Source organism: Anolis carolinensis, chromosome 2, assembly GCF_035594765.1.
Source record: "Anolis carolinensis isolate JA03-04 chromosome 2, rAnoCar3.1.pri, whole genome shotgun sequence".
Taxonomy (NCBI): domain Eukaryota; kingdom Metazoa; phylum Chordata; class Lepidosauria; order Squamata; family Dactyloidae; genus Anolis; species Anolis carolinensis.
Window position 1 is genome coordinate 214,957,208 of NC_085842.1, and position 14,246 is coordinate 214,971,453.

Genomic DNA, 14,246 nt, shown 5'->3' on the forward strand with positions numbered 1-14,246 from the left:
ATGACGTGTAAACCTCCCTAAGTTCCTTTGGGGAGATAGGGCAGTAGATAAATAAATTATTATTATTATTATTATTATTATTATTATTATTATTATTATTGCAGCTAAAGTGGAATCATAGAGCTGTAATAATATAGTGTGAAAAGATTTGAAATCATCCTCTCCTTTGTCTTTTCCAACAAGACAATTGGTTTCATTAATCTAAGATCCCGGTTTTTAAAAAAATCTGTGTACAGTTGGAATGAAGTGGAAGGAACATGTTGGCTAGCAAGATTTTTGATGGAAGGGTTTTTTCAAAAGGTGACTATAGTGTTAGAAGTTCTTGAAAACAGCTGTTTCTGGGGTTCAGATCCTGGGCAAAGAGTACCTATAAAGCAGGCATGGGCAAACCTAGGCCCACAGGCTAGATGCTGCTCATTGGACTCTTGCCTCGAGCCCAAGCCGCGTGTCACAGCCTAAGTCACATGCGGCTATGCAGAGCTCTCCTGAGAGCCTCCATGTGTCAAGCCGCCTTCTTTATGGTAGGACACAGCGGGCCGCTGTGTCCTTCCACAAAGAGGAACACCTAGGGAGACACAGCTACACAGGGCTCTCCTGAGAGCCTTGCACAGCCAAATGTCAAGCCCTTCTCTTGGCAGGAGGGTGCAATGGGCCGCTGCGCCCTCCTGCCAAGAGGAGGACCTTTAAGGCACATGTGGCTAGCCTCATGCAGCCACGTGTGAAACCCTCTTCCCCCAATGTTCAGGGCAGCTTACAATGAGATATTAATAGATCAATAATCAGGGCAGTTAATGTTTCCACAAAAGTTGCAGTGGCATGTGATTTTAGATATAGTTGTGTATGGTTATATAAACAGAGAAGGAGGTTTCTTTAAAAAGTGGATCTTTTGCAAGTCATTTTTTGCTGAAATTTAGTTAAACACTGAAGATTATTTTCTGTATGCAAGTTTATTTCTTAATAACTCCAGCTGGTAATATTCTTGTAATATTTTGACATTTGCAGGTATATGTTTATGAATATAACGAACTTGCAAAACCTGTGGACAGGCCTAGACAATGTCTTCCATATGCAGTAGTAAAAATTAAATGTGTGAATCTGAAGATGCATGCTGGCTTCACTTTAACACCTTCGAAAAGTCGACCTAAGGGGTTGCCTAAGCGCGTGGGTAAGCTACATTTAAAAATTGACATTCCATGTTCTTAATATTATCGTAATCTCACCTGGCTCCTCCCATCCCTGCATTTTTATGATATGGAGCTATGCTTTGTCGCTCAATTCATGTTTTCTTTGACAGTTTCCTGGAGTGTCTATTGTGCAGTCCACACTCTATTTGCTTATGAATCCCTTCAGTAAGTGAAGATGTTAATATGCATCGAATTCTCAGGCGCTTAGAATCCCATGCTGGGTTTCCATCTTTCCTCTTCACATACAGAAAGCAGCTCAAAAGTTGCAGGTCAAGTTCTTTTCAGAAGGCCCAGTTTGAATAATTCTTCCTATTCAGCTTGGGCATCATCATGACTCATTAGTTCTCTACACATGGCCTGACACTTTGTTTTTCCTTAATCCTTCCATGGATCTCTTAAAACAATTTGGGCTCACACAACCTGGTAGACTGTATGTTGCAGTTAGAGATCTTGATTCAAGGAGCAAACACATCAGTGATTAGGAGATAGAAATTAAGCTTTATTATAGGAACTGTATTCTGAGATAGGATAGTAACTCAGAGTGCTGATCTAACATAACTACATATTGGAAGGTAGAGCAAAGATTAATAGGAAGAAGAGCTGGAGAAACGTCCCCAAGAGGATCAGGTTACATCACAGGAGGGTCAGGATAGGTAGACATAGAGGGAGGACACTTCATGTCACTCAGACTTACCTCAGTCATTCCTCTTACCTCTGCTCATTGAAAGGCATTCTTCACTCTTTTCCAGCATGGGTAAAGAAAAAAAAGGGGGGCATTCCAAATCTGGATCATCAGTCAAAGTTGGGATTTTGGACAATCTGAAAAGAAGGAGTGAGCTTACCTTCTCCAAGAAAGAAACTACACTTCTTACTTCTCTCTTCTTAACTGGATAAGAAGGACTCATGTCAACACCTCTTTCCCTGTTCTGTTCCAGAACTGGAAGTGGCTTCAAGCTTTCCCAAGATTTTGTTTGGTGCCGAATAGACATGTGTTCCTGCTATAAGATATGCTTTGTTAGTGGTTAATGATGCAGCAGCTGGCATACAGCAGAGAAACATTGTTTTGCTGATGGCGTCCACTGTCCTTCAAATTCAAGGGCAAAACTGAGTTGCTAAGCAGTGAACTATAATATCTCTGTCAGAAAGTCCAATTCCCAGTGTGGATCCTAGGTTGAAGTGGATGTGGATTCCCCCATCACCAACTGAGGCTCTGGAGCCAGAGTGAAGAAGGGGAGCCAAGAAGACAGTTCCACCTTGTCTCCTGTGCCATCAGTTGGGGGGCATTCCCCCCAGTAACATGCTATACTAATAATATAATATATATTATATATAATATATATTGTATATATTATACAATATAATATACAATAATATATATATATTATATAATATATTGTATATGCATATAATATTGATAATATTATAATGTAATACAATATACAGTAGAGTCTCACTTATCCAACATAAACGGGCCGACAGAACGTTGAATAAGCGAATATGTTGGATAATAAGGAGGGCTTAAGGAAAAGCCTATTACACATCAAATTAGGTAATGTTTTTACAAATTAAGCACCTAAACATCATGTTTAACTACAAATTTGACAGAAAAAGTAGTTAAATACGCAGTAATGCTATGTGGTAATTACTGTATTTACGAATTTAGCACTAAAATATCACGATGTATTGAAAACATTGACTACAAAAATGCGTTGGATAAGCGAGTGTTGGATAAGTGAGACTCTACTGTAATACTAATAGTATTACAGTATAGTGGCATAGTACATATGGTGCTAATATTGTACTATGCTAATAATATAATATATTATATGTACATATGATTTGTAAGCAGCTCTGAGTCCCCTTCAGGTTGGGAAGGGTGGAATATAAATGTAGTAAATAAATAATTAAATGTGTTACTTTACTGTGACATCTTTCATACTTTGCCTGTTAGACTCCCCCCCCCCCCCCCCAATGGGGAAAAATTATGCTTCCCTGAAAGCTGACCAAGTTCCTGTAATATTCCAATATCTTGGCAAAAAAAAACTTTTGGAATCTGTATTGTCATGGCTAATATTAACAGTTCATTAGAAAAACTACTATTAAATACCCTCAACATCCTGCTGCATTTCTATAGAAGATGATCTTACACAAGACAGAGATGCATGGGCAAAATCAGAATATTAGGAAAGCAAGAAAAGAGGCTGTTTGCATAGCCGATATTTAATGTAGATGCTTAATTCATTCACTTTTCAACCTCTATAGAAAAATGATTAAACTGTAATTATCGTATTACTGCCACTAGGCTGACATTAGATTTTTTTCATGGATACAATTCTATAATGTTTAATTTGCTTTATTCTCTTCACAGAAAGGGATCTCCCACTGGAGAACTGTACACGTGTAACCAGAATAGGTAAAAATCAGCTTATCTATGAACATTTCAGAAAGCCCTACACAGAAGACCTAGAAAACTGTTCGCCTGCAGAAAGTTGTCCTTTCTCTGGGAGAATACAGAATTGGAATGGCTCTTCAAGCGAAACCCAGCATAGAAAAGCAAAACATAACTTTTCTACAAGGTGGGACATAGCAGTGAATGAGCTAACAATTCAGAAAACGTCTGGAATGGATGCCTGCATAGATATTAGAAGTGACCACATAGAAAATGAAAAGTCCTTGGAGATGCCTATAAGAGTTCCTCCTGAGAGTGGCTTCAGTATTGTAACTACTTCAAAATCGATCAAGGATCCAAGGTTAGTCAAGAGACAACAAAATGGAGAGGCAGCCTCTCATGAGAGTTCACAATGTGAAAAGAAACTGGATTGCAATCTAGAAATGCAAAGGTCTGCTGCTCTTGAAATACCGTACATTTTACCTGCAATGTCTCTTCTGTTTGATTCCAATCTTGTCTCTGGACAGAGTCAGTATACGGAGAAAACAACATGGAAGGAATGTACTTCAGAAGAATATTTACCATCACCTCTTTTAAATCACGAGCAGTGTTTAGGAAATATAGAAAAAGAAATTATGGACAATCAGAACACTTATACCACTCGTGCTTTGGAAACCTATCTGGGTAACCATTCTTTCCAATCCAAGCACAGCAAACATTCAGTTACAGTAATGGGGGAAAATCTCCAAGAACAAAAGGAAATGCAACACTCAGAACTATTCCCATCACAACTCAACCCTTATCAAACAGTGGGTAATGCCTGGATACCTCAGGATTCTCAGCCAAGTAACAAAGAACACGAATTTATAATTGAACCATTTTTTAATGATGATGGTAAAGACAAATATATGTGCAGAAAAAACCCTGAAGATATAACATCTTGTAAAGAAGTGGGGAGCTGGTTATATGACAACGGTGAATATAATGATAATGATGACAATTACACTTCTGAAAAATATTACTCAGCTGCGCTTGACACAAAATATTTTATGAACAATTGTACTTTATTAGAAGGAGAACACAGCACTGAATTTGGCAATATCCAAGATAATACATTACAGTTGGAATTTTTTGAAAAAAATCCCGTTTCTGAAAATGCTTTGAGAGAAGTATGTACTGAAGATCAGTGTATCTATGAAAGGTCTGCAGTTGAAATGAGTACAGAGTATTTAGAACAAAATGAGTTTGCAGCAGTTAAGTCCAGTATCCCCAAAGTTCATAAAAAGATTGAAAAAATAGATTCAGTATCTGAAACCACAAAACCAACAGTAGCTGAAAAGAAAGAACATATAGTAAAGGAATTAAAAGAGAGTTCTGTTGAAGAAAGAATTGGAAATACAGATTTTACAGGTTTTTCAAATGCTAAGCCTGAAATGTTCGACACAACTTCTTTCTGTAGAGAAAATATTCCAGAAATATGTGAGCAACCTTTAGAAGTTAAATATAGGGATGTCCAAGATTTTGAAATTATTTGTGAAATGGACAGTGCATTGAAAGAGTATAAGAAATATCTCTCAGAATCACCAAAGTCATGTGATCATAAAAACTCAGCTGATGAAGAAGGGAAATATAATTATTTACAAAAGCGTATGGATTGGGATAGTCTGTTTGGAAAACACCCAAACATAAAAGTTCCAGGAAACCCTTCTGGGAATGAGAATGTAAATGAACATTTGCCTGGAGAAGAAAAGGAAACCAACTCATTTAATAAATTTGTGTGTCCTGATTTAGAAATTACAGTAACCACCTTATTCCAGTCAGAATTAAAGAAAGAAATTGGGAAACGTGCATCTAAATATTCAGGACCAAAAAAGAGTATTAAATCGTTGCAAGACAAAACACTGGAGACATGTACAGACGTTCAGAAAAATGTTAATCCTTATCACACCAAAGAAGAATGCCCATCAGCAACATTTTCTTCGTTGTCAAAGGGACAATTAAAAAAAAAAGTGCAATCTCAAAGGCACATTAAGAATATTTTAAATACACTTAACAAGGAAATATTACTGTATAAAAACAAACGTCTGTCCAAAAAGATAGGTGGTGCATTATTTCACTTAAGAAAAGTTCGAAGGAGAGTTCAATCTTTAAAAATTGGAGAAAAAAGCAGAAATAAAAAATCAAACATCTCATCACGGATTAACAAAATTGTACACAATGGAACATTGCCTTCAGGTTCCTCGGGAACTTCTAATTGTCTTTCAGATGTGCCGTGTAGGAATGACAATGTGACGAATGCAACAATAACAGAAGTTGAAGTAGTCTCCAATACATTTACCCCTAATAATGGGAGTTCTAATTCATCTGGTACTAAATACACTATGAATTATGAGCAAAGTTCTGTAAATTTCACTTCTAGAAATATTGTGAAAGATAATATGACTACACTCATGGAAGACACAAAGCAAAACTTGAGCTTTGAAGATAATCTATGTGCAACCCAAAATACTGCAAACCATTTGAATCCATCTGTTGTAGGAAATAAACTAGTCTCTCATATAGACAAAAATAAAGTTGAAGTAATTTCTAATAGGAATATGGATACAGTTAGCTTTCCCACAACAGCTCATACTGCTTTAGAATCTTCTTCCAAAGAAGGTGATAATTCTAAGCTACCTCCCAGTTTTCTGATGCTGGAAAATGTTTGCAATGAAAAACAAATTATGGAAATGTGCCCAGTAGAAGAGAGTGAATACACAAGTATTAGAGCAAAGAGATACTTTGATTCACCAACAGAACAGAAGTATGATGCCAGCCCATACCAAGTTCATTTACCTCCTCAAATGCATGATGTTGGATTATTGCATTTGAATACAAGGTCCAACGATTCATCAAATAACATTTTAGAAAAGGACTCTGAAAGGCTAGTAAAATCTTTCACTGGACAGAAGCAAGAGGCAAATTTTTATAGCGAAAATGTGTTTTTAAAACCTGAAGATTCCTGCCCCAGTGAACTAAGCAGAAAAGCTGAATGGGAATTATGTTCTGTTGAGTACAATAACGGGAGAAAATCTGTGAACCAACCAGAAAATAATTTTGAGATTGATTCTCCCAGTGGTTATTTTGAATCTCTTATATCTTTGGAAGATAATAAATTGTCTCACTTATCTTCTAATTACACTTTACCGGAATGTGAACATCCGGGAATAGCCTTCTCAGAAACCAAAGAACATTTTTCAAATACAATGCAGTATGCCATAAATGACATTCTAGTGAAGCCATTAATGAATATGAGTTTAGACCAAAAACACTTGACACATACAGCTTGTGACGCATCTTGTCAGGAAACTACCTGCAATCAGCCCAGTCCCTGCTTGCTAGTGAATGCTTCTTCAGAAGAGCATGTCGAAGCTATTACTGCAACCTCCCCTTCAGCTTCTGCCTATTATGATGTCATTATGACTAAAACAAAGCCAAGTTTTACGTCTTCTGTGACTAGGCCCCATGAAAATTCTATTTCCGTTGGACTTTCTAACAGCAACACAGACCTCAGTAGTGACTTTAAATGTGCACAAATAAATACTGAACTAACATCAAGTGATTTCCAAATTAAAATACCAGAGATCTTGCAAAAAGCAGATGAAACCTCATCTTTGACTTTGTTACATGAACAAATTATGTTTTGCAAGCATATTCTTCCTGTATTTATTGAAGCTTTTCAGAAAAAGCAGGGTTGCTCTTTTGAACAGGTTTTGGTTTCTAGAGAGATACTCGGAAGTGCTGGAGGAAGCCTGCAACCTCGTTGTAAATTAGATCCTTGTGCTATAGAATCACTGGTTGAACTACAAATTGTAATGGAAACAATTGAGTTCATTGAAAATAAGAAGAGAATTCTCGAAAGGGAACCAACTTTCCGAAGTTTGCTTTGGTATGATAATTCTCTCTGTAGTGAGTTGTTTGGTGGGCAGACAGGTTCCCAACAACAATCAAATTTCTATCCTGCTTTTCAAAGGAGATTAAAATACAGTCCTTTTCATGAGCTACAAAGCTATCATAAACAACTGGTAGAGGTCTTTGAAAACACAGGATGGGAAACGAATTCTTACTATATCTTCTTGAAGTCAAGACGAGAAATAGAAGAATGTGAGGCTGCAATGAAAACTAATTCTGATTACTCTGATTTCTTTCTTTCGGTACCATATATTTGTGGGGCTAACTATGGTGATACTCTAGAAGATCTAGAAGCAACAAGAAAAAATACAATGCAGTTAATACATGTATATAAAAATCTGCCAGGCATTCATCTGAGTGCTGAAAAAGACTTCCATCTTTGGCTTATAATGGACATTACTACTACAAAGGTAGAATTTATAAAGACCTGTGAAGGGGTGAATATAAAATCATCATTGTTTGGCCTTGAGCACATACTTTTTGACACAGCTAAAAGTCTTGTTTGGAAAGAGGAAGATAAATCTATAAATGGAAATTTAAAAGATGGACAAATGTTCAATATAGTTGCCTTGTCCAAGTTCTATGAAACATATGAAAATATGATAGGGCAAATTACAGAGCAAGCTGTCCAGCAAACGCCTATTCATGAAAAGGAAGCTAGGCAACAAAATGCAAATGGTTGCATTACAAATTCTCTCATATTACCTAATGATATTTGTTACATTGGTGAAATACTGGATGAAGCACAGTCTGCAGACATTGAAAGATTAGAGCAGCTTATGTGTCGATGTACAGAACACATGGAGATGCTGCAAAAATATTTTCAGATTTTACAAGAAGAGGACATCAGTGTTTTCATCACAAAAGAAAATGTTTTGGGATTTATGAAAAGTGGTGGCATAAAAACGGTCATCTTAAAACCTGAAGCTATTGAAGTTTATACTGAAATGGCAATGGCTTATGAAACTGTTGTATACTTACAAAATTCAATAGCTCTAAAAGTAAACAAGCCAAGATTTCGAAGTTTATTGTGGATTGATTTGTCACTTCTGCCTGAACTTTTTCAGGGACAGGAAAAAATGGCTTCTTTTTCTTACCGGAAAGGTAATATTTTAAAACTAATAGAGTCTTCAATTTCTGAAATTGAAGAGGAGTTAAATGTTATTTATGACTTTTCAGGGAATTTAAACTGCCCATATGCACATCATCTTCTGCGAAGAGAGCTTACAGAACTTTCAAAAACTAGAAATCTACTAACAAAATCGAAGTCTTCCATCTCGCTGTGTGTGGACCTGACACCATATAGCATAAGTTTAAATTATGGAAGTACTGATTATGAATTAGAATGCAACTTCAACCAGTTTTCTTTACTTCTTAACAAACTAATGTTAGCTGAAAGGAAGGATTTGGGCAAAATAGCACATGTTATGAAAATCATGAGAACTATTGAACACATGAAGTTTGTCTGTTCTGAACAGGAAAAATCACCTCTTCTTGTAGTTATACAGCAAATGCTTAAAAATTGGAGGAAGGGATGTCAGTTTAGAAAACTGAACATGCAAACCAATCTGGCTGACCGTGAAGGACAGAGCACCAAACACAACATTCGACATTCCCAAGCTTGGAATGAAAGGCCTGCTAATGTGACCCTAGGAAGTAACCTGTGTTCATTTGAAGAAAATAATGGTTTCCCTCAAAGTAAAAAGAAAAAGGTAGGTAAAGTAATATATAGTGATAAATGCTCTTATTTGGTTCTAAATTTTGTGTCCTTCAACAGTTTGAAGAACAAACAAAATGCAAACAAAATAGTTTGTGCATTCATCTCTTCTATTATTTAGTAGCCATTTGAATTGTGGGTTGTATCTGCCACATCTCAGTTCTATGGAATCATGAGATCTGTAGTTCTATAGGGTCTTTTGTCTTTTAGTGTGTATGCCTCACCAAACTGCTATTTTGACAGTGCAGATGCACCCTTAGTGGGATTTTAACATTTTGCAAGGGAGAAGGTAACAAGAAAATCTTGATTTATAAGCTTTCTTCCCCGGTGGCGCAATGGGTTAAACCCTTGTGCTGGCAGGACTGCTGACCAACAGGTCGGCTGTTCAAATCCAGGGAGAGCAGGTGAGCTCCCTTTATCAGCTCCAGCTTCTTATGTAGGGACATGAGGAAAGCCTCCTACAAGGATGCTAAAGCATCCAAACATCCGGGCATCCCCTGGGCAATGTCCTTGCAGATGGCCAATTCTCTCACACCAGAAGTGACTTGCAGTTTCTCAAGCCGCTCCTGACACGAAAAAAAGCTTTCTTCTGTTCCTGATTCTTAATTTCTCACTCAAAAACACAAAGGCGTAAATACAGTTGTTAGTCTCAACTAGGATAGTCTCATTAAATCAATGAAAATTACTCAGGTATTGACTCACCAAGTTGCCATTGATTCATTGAGTCTGCTATAGTTTAGGCAAACAACTAGATTTAAGTGAAAATGTTTTTCTCTTTTGACAGATGTTGTTTAACAGCCCTTGTTCATCCCTGTAAAAATGCATGATGGTATAAAAATATTTTAAAATATCCAAAAATATTCTTAATACAAATATTCTTCACAATACAGGCATTCACCAAGTTATAAACAAGATTGGTTCTTTGGGTTTGTTCTTAAGTTGAATATATATGTAAGTCAGAAAAGGCACATTTTTTAAGTCAAACTCCTGCCAAAAATATGTTTTTGTTTTGGATAGCATAGGGAAGGGTTAACATCTGTGATGTTTGTTTTGCTATCCGTGCCCCTGTTGAGAAGCTTTCATCTCACTTTCTGTCCCTGAGATCATTGGATTTTGAAAAATCTGGCTTGTTGTGGAAACAAGGATTGATGAGAAAGCTTCAGTGGAGACACCTTTTCCCCATGATAACTATTTCAGGAGTGAATTTTCCTTCCTAGGGGTAGATTTCTCTCACTTCCTGTTATCTCACCCCAGTTCATAACCAGAAGCCATTTGTAAGTTGGATGTATGTAACTTGGGGGAACTGCCTGTACACTGTTTCCTCTTCATGGTCTCTGTGAATCGCACAAATGGGCTATCCTGTACCTGCGTAGAGCATCTTCAGAGCTTCTAGAATACTAGAGATACATCTTTGGCGGTAACCCCACGCACTTTCCCTAATGATTGTAATATATGTGCATGTGTGAATGATTACCTCCAAAACACCAGTTCCTTTTCATCTGCTGCAGCAGCAATGCTATTAGGAATCTCTTCTTATGTACTTTCAATTTTACTTTTTGTGTTTTTTACTGTTTATGATTCTGGCTTGTCTTTTGTTTTTTCCTCTTCTCGTACTTCTTCAACTATCCTTTTGGCTTCCAAACAAGGACCATCGTCTGACTTGGTAACTCTCCAACTCTTACCTGAACCATTTTATCATCTTATCGATTCAGATGTGTCCTCCACTACATGCAGACATTTACTGATCAGCCATCAATAGTATCAGAACTTTACCAGATCAAAAGTTGTAGTATTAATCTAATCTTTGCATAAGTCTTCTAGCTACCTTAGTTTTCTAAATCATATTTTGCTTCAGACAAATAGAGACTGTGCTTCTACCATTGAAGTATGTCACTATAACCAGTATATCATAAGTTCATAAAATATGACTCATGCTAAGTTTTAGAAATAATATACAAGTCCAGTTTATACTGGTTTATATGTTTAAATAAACTTACATTACTCCAAACTGCCTAACAATCATTGTTATTCCGATGTAATGAACTTTATTTCCAGCATTGTAAACATAATTTTGTTTTGCAGAAACAGTGAAAACATAATTTTTCAAATGGCAAAGGACAGCATTTCAGCAGATAAAACGTCAAATATAAAAATTAAAGATTTGAGAGAAAGGTCAAGAACCTTGTATTCACAGCTAAAAGATTTGAAAGCCATTTCTTGTCTTTAAATGTTTCTGATCTTCACTGCATGGCTCCGGATTGACATTCATTAATTCAGGCGTAATAACAAATGAACAGAATCCACCCAATCAGAAGGAGTTAACCAAGAAGAGTAGATATTGTCAGAGTAAAAAAAAAAAGAACATAATCAAGAATATTTTGTGTCCCTTGATGAGAAAGTTTTGGTATTGTCAATTATCCCCTTAAAAACTTTTCCTTGAGAATGTTATGTAAAGACTTAGTTATGTTATATATATGTGTCTACAATAAAATTCAAACTCCTTTTATTTGGGCATTGTAAAATAATGGTTTGGAATAAAGAGAATCTTAGTAGACTGGAATGAGATTTATGTCCTTAATTTGAATGTTTCAATCTGTATCAGGATTGGGGAACCATTTTTAACCAGGGCCACAGAAGCATAATAAAAACTAATTGCCAGTTGAAAATGGGACTGTGAAGGTTGTCCCCTGTCCTACCCCACTGCCTAACATGAGAGGAGCCCCTGGTGGCGCAATCAGTTAAACCCTTGTGCCAGCAGGATTGCTGACTTGAAGGTTGGGTTGCTGACCTGAAGGTTGCTGGTTCGAATCCAACCCGGGAAGAGCATGGATGAGTCCCTCTGTCAGATCCAGCTCCATGAAGGCACATGAGAGAAGCCTCCCACAAGGATGGTAAAACATCAAACAATCCAAGCATCCCCTGGGCAGCATTCTTGCAGACGGTCAATTCTCCCACACCAGAAGTGACTTGCAGTTTCTCAAGTCGCTCCAGACATGGGGAAAAAAAACATGAGTATTTCCACCTCAATACAATAGCTTCAGATGTGGAGATCTAGGTCGGTGGTTCTCAACCTGTGGATCCTCAGATGTTTTGGACTACAACTCCGATATCCCAGCCAGTTTACCAGCTGTTATGACTTCTGGGAGTTGAAGGCCAAAACATCTGGGGACCTGCAGGTTGAGAACCACTGTTCTAGATGCTCTCATGGTTCCTAAGTGAGGCTTCCTTTGCACAGACACCACTGTATACCACTCCCCTTTAAATCACTGTTTCAATCACAAACACCATGTCCCTAAACCTATCCACAGCAATAAGATATTCAGCCACAAATGTAATATAAAAATTAATGTAATTGGTTCAACGGAAAATAAGATTCTTCTGTGTGGTCACTCTGGAATCCACACCTGTGGTATCTCCAGTATCCACGCAGCTGTTTCGGATGATCTCTTGAAAAGCTTTGCTCCATTGAGGACTCCAGCCCCGCCCTTCCCCATCAGCAATAAAGCCAGGCTGCGGGGCTTGAGGCCTTAGTTCCTTTTGTCCGCGAAAGCAGCAACATCGGATTATATCTCCTCTTGACTTTGGATTTTTGGACTTGGCTAAGGACTCCTCTTTATCCTTTGGACTTTGCAAACTTGGACTTTTCTTCCTCTTAAGGCCAGTATGGCTGCTTCTGCAGACCTTAAGTGCATGGGGTTTGGGGGGAAGCTGCCCAAGGGAGACCCCCATCCCCTCTGTGTTTTGTGTCGCCGAGGCGACCATCCGGCTCCCTCGCGCGCTGTCGCCGCGTCTGTAGAGACGCAAGCTACTTTAAGCACAGCCCTTGGGGCTGTAGACTCACCTTCTCCTTCCTCACTTGCCACTTCAGCAGGAGAGAAAAAGGCGGCAAAAAGATCTTCCGCCCCTCCAGCTAAGGCTCAGGAAGGGGCGGAGCCAGCACCAACCAAGTGCAGCCGGACGTCAAACCGGCTTCTGGCACATCTATTGTGCAACCCTCCCTTCCCTTGGCAGCGGCGGCACGTCATTTAGAGCCCCTGACCCTTTCGCCGCCGCATTTGCCTCAGCAGGCAGGGGGAGGGCCTCTCCCTGCCATGCTCCTGCCTCCTCCCAAGGAGAGCAAACTTCTGGCAGTCACGCCGCCCGCACGAGCGATGGCTTGCCGGGGCACTGGGGCTCAGCTCCTAGAGGATGACCCCCTTGAGGGTACCTCTCGTGGCCCCCCGCCTAGAGCGGTTCCCCATGGCATCACTCAGCCGGCTCCATTCCAAACTGCAAGTATGTTTCCTTTTCCCTCTTCCCAAACTGTATGGCCAGCCACTCAGCAAGGGGGCTGGTATTACTTGCTCAATCCTCCAGTACCAAATTTTGGGACTGCTTTTCCACAGCCTAACCAATTTACTAATTTTTCTGTTCCTTGAGTTTCTCAGGCACAGGATGATGATTTTGTTTCAGACTCTGATTCTTTTATTGATGAGGATACTTAACACAGTGTTGTACTTCCTCGGTTGCTACGACAGAGGATTACTCCTCATTTTCTTCATTAATTTTGCATTTGGTTTATTCTGTCCAATTGCCTGCTGTGTCTTTATCTGATGACCCAGTTGATGACCTGTTTTCTCCTGACCAACAAAAGGACCCAGTGCTTAGCACGGTGCTTCCTGCACTTAATTTGCTGTTGAACTTAGCTAAGACTCAATCTGGTCCCCCATCTTCTGTGCCTGCTGTGTCTAAAAAAAGTTTGACTCTCTCTATCGCATATATATATCCTCAGCTCAGTAGTTGACTGAAACCAAATTCTGTTGTGATGAAAGTAGTACAACCAAAGAAATCTAAGAAATTGCAATCTGCTCCACCAGATAAAGAGGGCAAGAAGTTGAATGGTTGTGAGGGGAAAAATGCTCACTGCTGCTAGTTTAATAACTTGTATGGCTCATTAACAGGCCTATATGGTGGCCTAGTAGTCTTTCTTGTGGGACACGTTAACACCTTACCTAGACATGATTCC

General features: G+C 38.6%; 1 protein-coding gene across 1 annotated transcript in view; it reads left to right on the forward strand.

Annotated features, from left to right (window-relative positions):
• Positions 1–11,801, forward strand: part of tex15 (testis expressed 15, meiosis and synapsis associated) — a 29,336-nt gene extending 17,535 nt beyond the window's left edge. Inside the window, exons 6-8 of the mRNA XM_062971716.1 lie at positions 1,003–1,165; positions 3,553–9,236; positions 11,324–11,801. Of these exons, the coding sequence (XP_062827786.1) occupies positions 1,003–1,165; positions 3,553–9,236; positions 11,324–11,332 (5,856 nt within the window). The 3' untranslated portion in view covers positions 11,333–11,801. The remainder of the gene's footprint in view (positions 1–1,002; positions 1,166–3,552; positions 9,237–11,323) is intronic.
• Positions 11,802–14,246: the final 2,445 nt, after the last annotated feature.